At 47.1% G+C, this 10,442-nt stretch overlaps 1 protein-coding gene across 3 annotated transcripts; it reads left to right on the top strand.

Annotated features, from left to right (window-relative positions):
• On the top strand, positions 1-10,077 carry dyrk3 (dual specificity tyrosine phosphorylation regulated kinase 3). Of its 3 annotated transcripts, none has more exons than XM_084348420.1 (6): positions 1-149; positions 2,929-3,038; positions 6,088-6,293; positions 6,392-6,695; positions 6,810-7,226; positions 7,320-10,077. In XM_084348420.1, the coding sequence occupies exons 2-6, from the start codon at positions 2,961-2,963 to the stop codon at positions 8,049-8,051; spliced, it is 1,737 nt and encodes a 578-aa protein (XP_084204546.1). In that variant the 5' UTR covers positions 1-149; positions 2,929-2,960; the 3' UTR covers positions 8,052-10,077. The 3 variants fall into 3 exon arrangements, with proteins under 3 accessions (XP_084204546.1, XP_084204545.1, XP_084204547.1); XM_084348419.1 differs by having other exon boundaries at positions 1-949; XM_084348421.1 differs by lacking the exon at positions 1-149 and adding an exon at positions 2,378-2,734.
• The last annotated feature ends 365 nt before the right edge of the window (positions 10,078-10,442 follow it).

Raw genomic sequence — 10,442 nt, 5'->3', positions numbered from 1 at the left:
CCCCGCTCCCTCCCTCCCTCCGCTCGCCTGCTGCTGACTCCAGCCTCAGTGAAGACGCCCTTAGCAACAACACACAGCTGCGTCGAATAAGATACTCCTACCGCGGAGAAGACGGATTAAACACTGCTGCTTTATTCCGCTGAGTACAGGTGAAGCTCCGCTGCAAACACGATGCACCGACTGTCCGAGCACTCAACATGGGACTTGAGCGCAGCTAGCGAGCTAGCCTATTCTGGCTAGCCGTCCCCGAAGACGAGCGAAGCAGCCCCAAGCTGTCCCGACGGAGGACGAGATCCTGGGGGTTCGACGAGTGCTCGCATCGTTGTTTGCTAACCACAAAGTCAGCTAACCGGGAATAAGCACGGGAATGGTGCTCTGGATCGACTCACTGAACCGACAGAGAAAGGCGAGGGGCACACGGCTCAGACCACCAAGCTGTAATATTTGGACTCAAACTATTTTTAACAGAGGGAGCGGCTCTCCGGCGGACGGGTGTTTTTGTGGCTGTTCGAGCTAGCTGGCTAGCTAAAACCGAGGGAGACGACCCCCCACCGCCTGCTCAGGTTTTTCAAACTGCAGCCAAGGCTAATGTTAGCCGGGGCGAGTGTGTGAGCAAGCACACCGAGCACACAACCCCGTGGTTTTAATAAAGCGAGGATAAATTACAGTCAAAGCCGAGAAGAAAGCAGCTTGAGTGAGTTGAACCGAAACCACAACTCAAGGCTGCTCGGACTCTTTTGTTGTTTTGGTTTTTTTTTGCTAACGCTGCACAGCCAAGTTGTAAATGCTGTTAGCTAAGTTTGCAACGTGACTCCAGTTTGAACCTCTTGTTTTACACTTTTTTTTTTTTTTTAATTCTTGGATTTTTTCCACTTCGGATGCTGGCATCACATTTTAATTGCAACCATGATGATAATAAGCAGAAAACCAGAGGGCCCAATAGCAACAGGTAACCACAACAAAGTGTCGCTGACTGTTTGTCTCCCAGTCTTTTTGTTAAATGCAAATTAGACGTTGAAATGAAACCCTGTCCCCCAGCACGTATTTGTTTGTGGCTTTAGCTTTTCGTCCTCCAGCAGCTCATGGCATTCACATAAATATCCTCTTGTGACTGAAATGGCTTGGACTGACACATTTCTGTCCTGGCCTGGTTTAAATGTCAGGTCGTGTCACCGTGTGGACAGCAGACGGATGAGGCTCGTGTCTCGGGACTGTCGGCTGTAAACTTGTTTTCCTTTCTGCAACTCTCCATTTCAGTCACGAGCCTTGTGTTTTGGAGCACGATCCAGGAAGCTGTGTGCTGTTTTTTTATAATGTCTTCCCCCTAATCATTTATCCTCTTATCAAAGTCTGATAAGCAATCAAAGCCATGTAGGCTATTAATAACTTTTAATTGTGGAGTTTGGACCGTGACTGTCCTCTTTGTTGTTGTCTTTGCTGTTGCTGACCTCGTCTTAGTTTCCCCTCAGTGTTGTGTGTTTGGGTTACTAGCAAGAAGGTGTAGGAAAAGTTTGAGTTGCTCCAAGCCTTTGTCAAATACACCCTGTGGTGTACATCCGGAAGAGGAGGGCAAAAGGCTGTGACTTCACCCCCCCTCACACGTTTTATGACACATGATCTCATGTATGTCTGTTTGCTTGAACCTTGTTCTCTCCCCTCGGCCGTGGAGAGCTGAACTCCAGCTGGATGTTTGGTCACACACGGGTTTTGGGCTCTGTTTAATTTCTTTCCTCTGCAGGAAAGCTTTCCAGGAGAGTACAGAAAGTGCAGAGCCCCCACTGAGTCATTAGGAGTTTGCAGAGGGCTAATGGGGGTCTGTGCTTGCTAGTGTTGTGTGTGTGTGTGTGTGTGGAGCCCTAATGCCTCTGTTTGCTGTGCTGTGCAGGTCTAATGCATCTGTTTCCAGGCAGCAGGTCTAATCTGTCCCGGCGCTGCTCTGTTGACGAGCTGGGGACACGGGCTCTGACGCACCTGCTCGTGGTTACAACACTCTCAGGGGCTAATCGGAGAGAACACCAAACCTGCCACAGTTTTGGGCTTTTGCTAATGAGCTAACCCAACACAATAGCTCTCTAAATGGCTTATGCTAACAGGCTACTCTTCAGGCTATCGGAGATTAATACTGGCAGCTTACTTCTATTGAAGTAGCAACTAGTGGGTAAGCTAAATGAGCAGAACAGCCGGCCGATGGAGGGTTGTCATTTGAGTAACTGGCTTCCTCCTACAGTCCCGAATGCTCCCCTCGTCCATCTACTCTCCATGTCATCTCACATTAGGTGTTTGGCCCGATGCCATGGAGGTGAGCACCCACAAGCAGCACTATTGAATGACAAGCACCCGCATCCTTCCATATGAGCTCTATTTCTGAGCACACCTGGTGTGCGCACGACATGACTCGACCTGAATGGACAGATGGGCAGGCGGAAAGATGCTGTCGTCACACGGGCATCTGTTGCCCCTATTAGGCCAATAATACCACTTGCAGCGCTAGCGATCTGCGGCCCTAAGCCCCATCTAAGCTGGTCAGGTTGGAGCTCTGGCCTCGGATACAATGCATTGGACACAATAGATACAATAGATGTATCTGCTTATAACAGCCTCTTCATAGTAAATGTGGGTAAGGATGTTGTGGATGACGATGTGCATCCCCACTGGGCGACAGAGCCCAGTGTTGTGGGGCGGTCTCTCTGAGGCTGGATCATACCAGACTGTGTCAGTCTCAAGAGAACCAGCGGTGGGTTGATTGATGAAATAATCAATGGGACTTTACCTGGATTGAACAAACAAACAATTGTGCGCCTGTGTGCAGATTAGATTGCATTCTTTAGCCGTCATCCTCGGCCTTTATCCCAGAGCGCGTCTCTGTCGCAGATTTGATAATTCCACATTATCACGCTGATTTATCTTGTCCATCTTTGTCTCCTTCAGCACGGCATGGTGACGGCCTGTATGACTCGTACATGAGGACGGACCACATCCTTAAAGACGAAGCGGATACAAACAGTCCGTCTGGGCTGCCCCCCATGCCCAAACACACAGTAAGTATACACACAAACACACACACACATGCGCGTGCACGGAGCCAGTAAAGCCGTACTTCCTGTGCTGAAGCACACTCTGTCTCCAGACATCCTGTTCCTCAGAGAGAGATTCCCCTCACAGCCTTGTTCCCATTCATCACATCTGCACCCCTCCCTCTCGCCGTCAGCCTTTTTTGGCAGAGTGGGTAGCTTGTCTCTTATCTCTTATCTCCAACCTTTGTAATTCAGTCAAGTTTTATGCCCCTAAGAATAACATGTGGTCACGTGAGTAATATTGATTGACTGCCCGAGGAGATACAAGACTGTCTGTAGCCATTTTGTGTCTCCCGACAAAGTTAATACAGACGTCCAACCAGCCTTACATACAGTTAACGTGATGTTGCAGTTTATTGATGTATGTTAAAGTCTTCATTTGCTTGATATATGATTAACCCATTTAACCTCATCTGCTCGGATCAAAGATTCGACAGTGGAACCAGTCACAAACCACTTTCATCTGCAGGTCTGTGTGTAGTCATGCACATTCACGGGAATACCAGTGATGATATGCAGGTCATATGCTTCACTAGATTGACCCAGATATAAATTCCTGATCATGTAGCTGCTGCTTTATTACTTTCATATCATTTAAATAGCACTTTAGACTGGTCAGACAAGATCTGCATGGTTACGACATCACTTTGAGATCTGGTAACATCTTGTGATGGGCATGTTTTTCTTTGAACTCTTTAAGTTAAAGGATGAATAGATTTATCAACATCTAAAAGATATGAGCGGCAGCTCTGGTGAGGTACCTTTCTGCCACGTTTCCCTCTCTGAAAAGCCCCTTTGGCAGAAAATGCGCACACACAGACAATGACACTCCACCAGCAGAGGGGAAAAAAAGGCCGGTTTGATATATTGTAAAGATTTATTGGGCTTGAAAATGTGACCCACAAACAAAATCGCCAATCAACATTCTCCCCCTCCCCTTCCTCCCCTTCCTCTGTCTCATTGTAATCCGCCATCAGTGGGCTCGCACAGAGGTTAGGCCTAGTTTTCTATTCTAGTCTTGTCCCTTTTCCTTTTGTATTTTCTGTCATGCTCACAGAGGTAATATCCTCTGTTGAACGTGCTCGCCCCAGTTCAGCTTGTTCTGCAGCTTGCTTTGTGCTCTATTAAAGTAATAAACTGAGGTCATCCCTGTTCTCTGTTACAGGAAGGGACAACCTGATAAAATAAGTTGTAATAGCACTTAGATACGTGTCATAATACAGCATTAAAGAGTCAGAGAGTGGAAAGTTCGGGTCAACACTACTGCAGACATCGATTTAGTTGAGTCTGTGACCCAACTTATATCCATGCATGATTGTGATTTGCTGATGTGTGTCTACATGTGTTGAGTTGTGCAACTCTGTGAGCGTGTGCTGTAGAGAAGCACGCTTATGTGTTCCTCTGACAGCAAAGAGATTAGCTCCTCTCCATCTGTTGCACCATGCAGATTTGCTCACAGAGGACTCTCCACCCTCGGTATTACCTGGTGGTTAAGAAGATTCAAACTCTCTGGTTTTCATTTCCATCATCGGTCACTGTTTTCATTGTTTTTTTCTAACCACGCCCCCTGCCCGGTCACTCAATAATCCATCACAGTTGTTGCTCCACATGTAGGAAGCTTTGATTTATTTTTTTATGCCCGCAGTTGTGTCTGTGGGTGAAGGGGCTCAATCAATGACATTCAGTGTGTTTGTAGTCCAGCTTCGGGACAACAGCTGCATGAGACCCTGGGTCAGCAGCAGGGCTGTTGTAATAAGTAAAGACTATATGGTTACATGTATGGAAACCCATCCTACATTCCTCTTCTATTTTAGGACTCAAACTTACAACACAAACACACTCTGAGCTGAGTCCTCTTTCAGTGCAACGTGTCAACACCTACTTTTAATGAACATTTCCTAGTTGTGTCGTCTTTATCAGCTGACACGGTTTCAGCCGTTGACTTGCTCAGCTGTGTGTACGAGCCGAAGCCAGAAGCTCCACGGGGCAGCATAGCGATCTAATGGGAGAAAAGAAAACATCAGGGAAAATGTCCCCTCGCTACACTGCCATTAAAATACGACAGAGACAGCTAGACTGTAAATATGCCTCTTCAGTGTGTCTGTATATAGGAAGGCCGCGCTGAGTTATTAAGAGCCACATTGCTTCTGCAGTTTAAGAGTATAATCTAACTTTAATGACTGTCATTTCCCTTGTGCTCCATAATCTTGTGGAGGGTTCTTTCCGCTGGTAAGCGAGAGAAGAGAGGGAGAGACGGAGAGCGAGGAGGAATGAATTCCTGGGGTTGCTGAAACGAAGCTGTTTATTGGCAGGCGAGAGCAAGTCTCTGTAGAGATTTCCTGAAACTCTTTTAACCTAACGGGTCGTCCCATGGAGAGGTGGATCTGTCACTTTGAAAGTTTGTGGGCAAATATGTTTAAAAGGAACAACAAAATGTACTGTGATTGTTTAGTTCAGAAAGAAATGCAATCAGAAGTAATTTGTGCAAGCAGGCAGCGGATGTGGGTCGTTTTGCATGAGTTACATTTTGGGGGTGGGCCTGTTGTTCTGAATTTCCTACCTAACCGGCTCTAGATCTAGTTCTGCTGGTTCACCTCCTGCTAGTCTCATCTCTGCCCTGATGTTAGCTGTTGATATTAGGCCAGCATCAAACACAACCTCACCTAGATCTCTTATTTGCAGACTACTTTTTGTTTGTGGCATGAATCATGAACTTGTCTCAGCACTCATTCCATGGCAGTGTGTAGTGGTGATGTGTGATTAGATGCATCCAGGAGGTGATATGTTTTCCACATTTCCTTCACCTAATTATTTTTTTTAATTATTATATATTATATTAAGTAGACCCTGATATGTGCCCTCTCTTCATTCTATTGAATACATTCATACAACACAATAAGCGACAAGTCTTGTGTAAACATACACACCTTGTTCACACACTGAGTAAGCTTCAGTGGCGTGTTTACTGACAGGATTTTCTAAAGAATTTCTTTTCTACCATTTTCTCTAACAGGTTGTCAGTAACAAGACTGTAATGAGGGATCAGGTGACCGTGCGAGGTGGCCAGCTGAAGGTCAAGTACCTGTATGAAGACTCCACCAACAACCGAAAGATCAACGCCATAACCACAGCAACCACTCAGAACAGTGGGACCACTGGTCAGACGCCCAGTAAACCTGCCCCGGTCTCCAGCCTGTCCAAGGAGCGCAGTGTAGACAGGTGAGAACGTCTTCTTAAAACGTCTTTCGGAGCAAGATGTGTGGCTCAAAAGCTTGAGTTGTTCATCACCATGTTTCTGTCATACTGGTTTGCCACAGCACTGAATCCAGTAAGGGCTCCAGTGAATCTTCAGGCTCACACGGTGTTGTGAATGGAGGGAACAGTGGGAAGCTGTGTGGACCTCTCACTCCTGACCAGGCCCTGAGACTGTACCGATCTCAGCTGACCACCCTGGAGCACACAGAGATCCACTCCTACCCAGATGTCTACTTTGTGGGACCCAATGCCAAGAAGAGGCCTGCTGTAGCTGGAGGCAACAACAACTGTGGTTATGATGATGAACAGGGCGGATACATTCATGTCCCCCATGACCACCTGGCTTACCGCTACGAGTTCCTCAAGGTCAGAGACGTGATTGTAGGCTATCACAATCACAGTTATGTGCATGTAAAACTAATAATGTATCTGATTTGTTGCTAACTCGGCTTTTATCTCCCTCTTTCTTTCCCTCCTTAGATTATTGGTAAAGGAAGCTTCGGCCAGGTGGCGAAGGTATACGACCATAAACTGCAGCAGCACCTGGCTCTGAAAATGGTGCGCAACGAGAAGCGCTTCCACCGGCAGGCGCAGGAGGAGATCCGCATCCTGGAGCACCTGCGCAAGCAGGATCGTAACGGCACCATGAATGTCGTGCACATGCTTGAAAACTTCACCTTCCGCAACCACATCTGCATGACCTTTGAGCTGCTGAGCATGAACCTGTATGAGCTGATCAAGCGCAACAAGTTCCAGGGCTTCAGCCTGCCGCTGGTCAGAAAGTTTGCACACTCTATCCTGCAGTGCCTGGAAGCCCTGAGCAGGCACAGAATCATCCACTGTGACCTCAAGCCAGAGAACATCCTGCTCAAACAGCAGGGACGCAGCGGCATCAAGGTAGGACACCTCGCACATTCATTGTGTACAAGCCCTGTAACATGGTTTGTACATCTGAAGTTCATTCGTACAATTCTTTCCTCTCCTGTCCAGGTGATTGACTTTGGCTCCAGCTGTTTTGAACACCAGCGGGTGTACACCTACATCCAGTCTCGTTTCTATCGAGCTCCGGAGGTGATCCTCGGTTCACGTTATGGCCTTCCTATTGACATGTGGAGCTTCGGCTGCATACTGGCTGAGTTGCTGACTGGTTACCCCCTGTTCCCTGGTGAGGACGAGGGCGACCAGCTGGCCTGTGTCATGGAGCTGCTGGGCATGCCTCCGCAGAAGGTCCTGGAGCAGGCCAAAAGGGCAAAGAACTTCATCAACTCCAAGGGCCATCCTCGCTACTGCGGAGCCAACACCCTGCCCACAGGGGCCACTGTGCTGACGGGGTCTCGCTCACGGCGTGGGAAGATGAGAGGTCCTCCAGGTAGCAAGGAGTGGAGCGCCGCGCTCAAGGGCTGCGAGGACCCCACCTTTTCTGACTTCATAAAGAAGTGTTTGGACTGGGACCCCTCGTCTCGGCTCACCCCCAGCCAGGCCCTCAGACACCCTTGGCTGTATCGCCGCCTACCCAAGCCCCTACCTGGGACCGATAAGAGCCCAGGGGCCACGGTGAAACGGCTCCCCGAGCACCACAGCACCTCGTTCCCCTCTATCCTGGCCAAAGGAGGGCCTGGCTTAGGCACCACAGCTGCCAACAACAAACTGAGGAGCAACATGATGGGAGATTCTGGGGAGGCCATACCTCTTCGCACGGTCCTACCCAAACTTGTCTCTTAGAGAGAGAGAGTCCTGTAATCTCCTCTCTCCTTCCACTTCCTCCTCCTCCTCTGAACTCCTCAGGAGGAGTCAGAGTACAGGAGTAAGTGGAGCCTAGGTTTTAAAACTTGTTTGGTTGCTTTTTATTTGTTTTCTACTGAGAGGTGTCGACACCCCAGTTCCTGGTTTTTATTATTAGCTGAACAGAGAGAGAGAGACAATTAAAAACACTCTAAAAAAAATGTTTTTATACAGAGGATTTCCTTGAGCGGCTGTAGAATTTCTATAAACAGCCATTGATGAGGTTTGATTTAGATAATGCTTTTTGAAAACATGCTTGTGTGAGTGGACAGCTTCGTAAATGAGCAAATGTTTTTAACCGGCGTGTGTTCTCACGTGAGCGTTGTGTTTTTTTTGTCAAACACACTCAAGCACACCTGCACTGTCACTTGCCTCACTTCGCACTCTTTCTTAACACTCAGAGGACGCCACCCTTCCTTGGGACGTGTTTATATGAGTGAAACTTGAAAAGGGCTACAGAGATTACTCTTACCAGGTTAGCAAGGAAAGATTTGTTCAGCTGACATAATTTATTAGGAAACAAAAGAATCAAGCTCGAGTGTTTGGGCCCTGCACACTGACAGTTATCCCTCACATGTACAACATAAATACAGGCCTTCACACAGGTGATAATGAGGGATTGGCATTATGTTGTGACAAATGAGGAAAACTTTTCTTTAGCAATAAGTCTTCACTTCTTTGTCTTTTCTAATGGCGCTCTTTTTCTACCTTCCCTGGTGCGTGCATGTCAGCTCAATATGTGACATTAGTATGTGTGTGTGCTTTAGCTCTGTGGTGCTACTGTGAGAGACGTTAAGAGGGCGTAGGACAACCTATTTACAGCCTCCCCTCCTCCCCCCAGCTCCGCCATTTGGGTGAAAAGCGGACGGGGGTGAGGAGGACAGTAGCTCCATTCGAACTGTCACAAAGGTGTCACCATCACACTCGGTACTTCACAGACTGGCTTGCGTGAGGCTGGCTCACATTGACTGATATATATGTTTAGGAGGAGCTGCAAGTCATTGCACACGAGCACCTGTGGGGTGGAAAGTTAGCTTTGGAAAGTAAAAGTTTGTCACCCGCCCACGCCCCTTTTATTGGCTGCTGTGATTGTTGGCAGTGGTGCATTAATCCGATGGAAGGAAGGTGAGAAAGATCATGGGGTAAAATGAAGGGCGGTATGTTTAATATGAGCCAAGTTCTTCTTTTCTTTCAGGGGGCGGTGTAGAAGTGTTGACAGGACGTGCCAGTGACAACGGAGGGTTTTTATGGTACTGAAGAAAGAAGTGTTTCTCAGGGAGACATACTTGATACATCCCTTAATCTTATATTAACTGTGTTCCACTTCCAGTCCTCTGTCCCGAGTATGGATGAACATGCATGCGAGTTCTGTCCACCGAGAGCGAGAGAATGCGTATACGAGCGTTTGTGCGAAGGGGGTCTGCATGCTCCACAATCTGACCTAGATTCTCTCTCCTCCCCCCACGGTCTCTCTCTCGTTTCTCTCATGTAGGGCAGGGAACCTCTTAAACTCACACACACATTTATAGTGAATTATGGTGCTGTCCTAAACGCGTGCGCGCACACACACACACAGACACGCACACAGAAAAACACGTCAGGTGCATGTTGTACGGACCACACCGCTCGAAGAGTTCTTTCATTTGTCCCGCGTTTCTGAAGTGAAAATGTCAGGGATTTCTACTCTGTCTCCAATTTTTTTTTTTTTTAAATATAGGAGTGGTTTCTATTGCGATCCAGTCCAGAATATCAGAGGATGTAAAATGCAAAAGTGGAAAAAGAGAAAGTCGTATACTGTCATGTTGTACTAGTGGTGTGCGTTAGTAGGAGGGTGTTTGGTGTTCCAGCATGAAATCACAACCTGTTATCAGACTGAGTGACTATGAGAAGAGAAACTGTACAGTAACCAAATAAAGTTGTGATAGTTTCTTTTTCTAAAGAAAATAAAAATGATTATTAACTGAAACTTGCTGCCTTGCTGCTGATTTCCGTTTTGCCACACACATCTTTTTTGATGATGATAAAACTGCCTTTATGTACCATATCTTCCAAATCTGTTATGTACTGTCAACAGAGAGCCAGATAAGATTCAAAATAATTCTTTTAATCTGATTCTGAGTTCAGTCCTGAGGAAAACTGAGATTTGCTGAGACGACAGTTAAAAAGAAACTTTAACTCAGGTCATTGTTCCTCATTTACCGTCCAACCTGAAGCTCCTGTAACCAGCGGTTACAGTGTTGTTTGTGCTACTTGACACCTGGGGCTTGTGTTATGAAACAGCAGTCTGTCTCCAAACTGCCCCTGCTTTAGTCTGTACAGTGAATCACCCTA

This window comes from Pagrus pagrus (genome assembly GCF_965226575.1).
Source record: "Pagrus pagrus genome assembly, chromosome: 3".
NCBI lineage: Eukaryota > Metazoa > Chordata > Actinopteri > Spariformes > Sparidae > Pagrus > Pagrus pagrus.
The sequence above is the reverse complement of the archived record's forward strand: the minus strand, read 5'-3'. Positions and strand labels throughout refer to the sequence as shown.

Bases quoted from the DNA above. Each gene is read 5' to 3' on its own strand.
- dyrk3 (XM_084348419.1), top strand. From the start codon at position 907: ATGATGATAATAAGCAGAAAACCAGAGGGCCCAATAGCAACAG. The intron at 3,039-6,087 runs GTAAGTATACAC...TTTCTCTAACAG, and splicing joins CCCCCATGCCCAAACACACA to GTTGTCAGTAACAAGACTGT. The intron at 6,294-6,391 runs GTGAGAACGTCT...GGTTTGCCACAG, and splicing joins AAGGAGCGCAGTGTAGACAG to CACTGAATCCAGTAAGGGCT.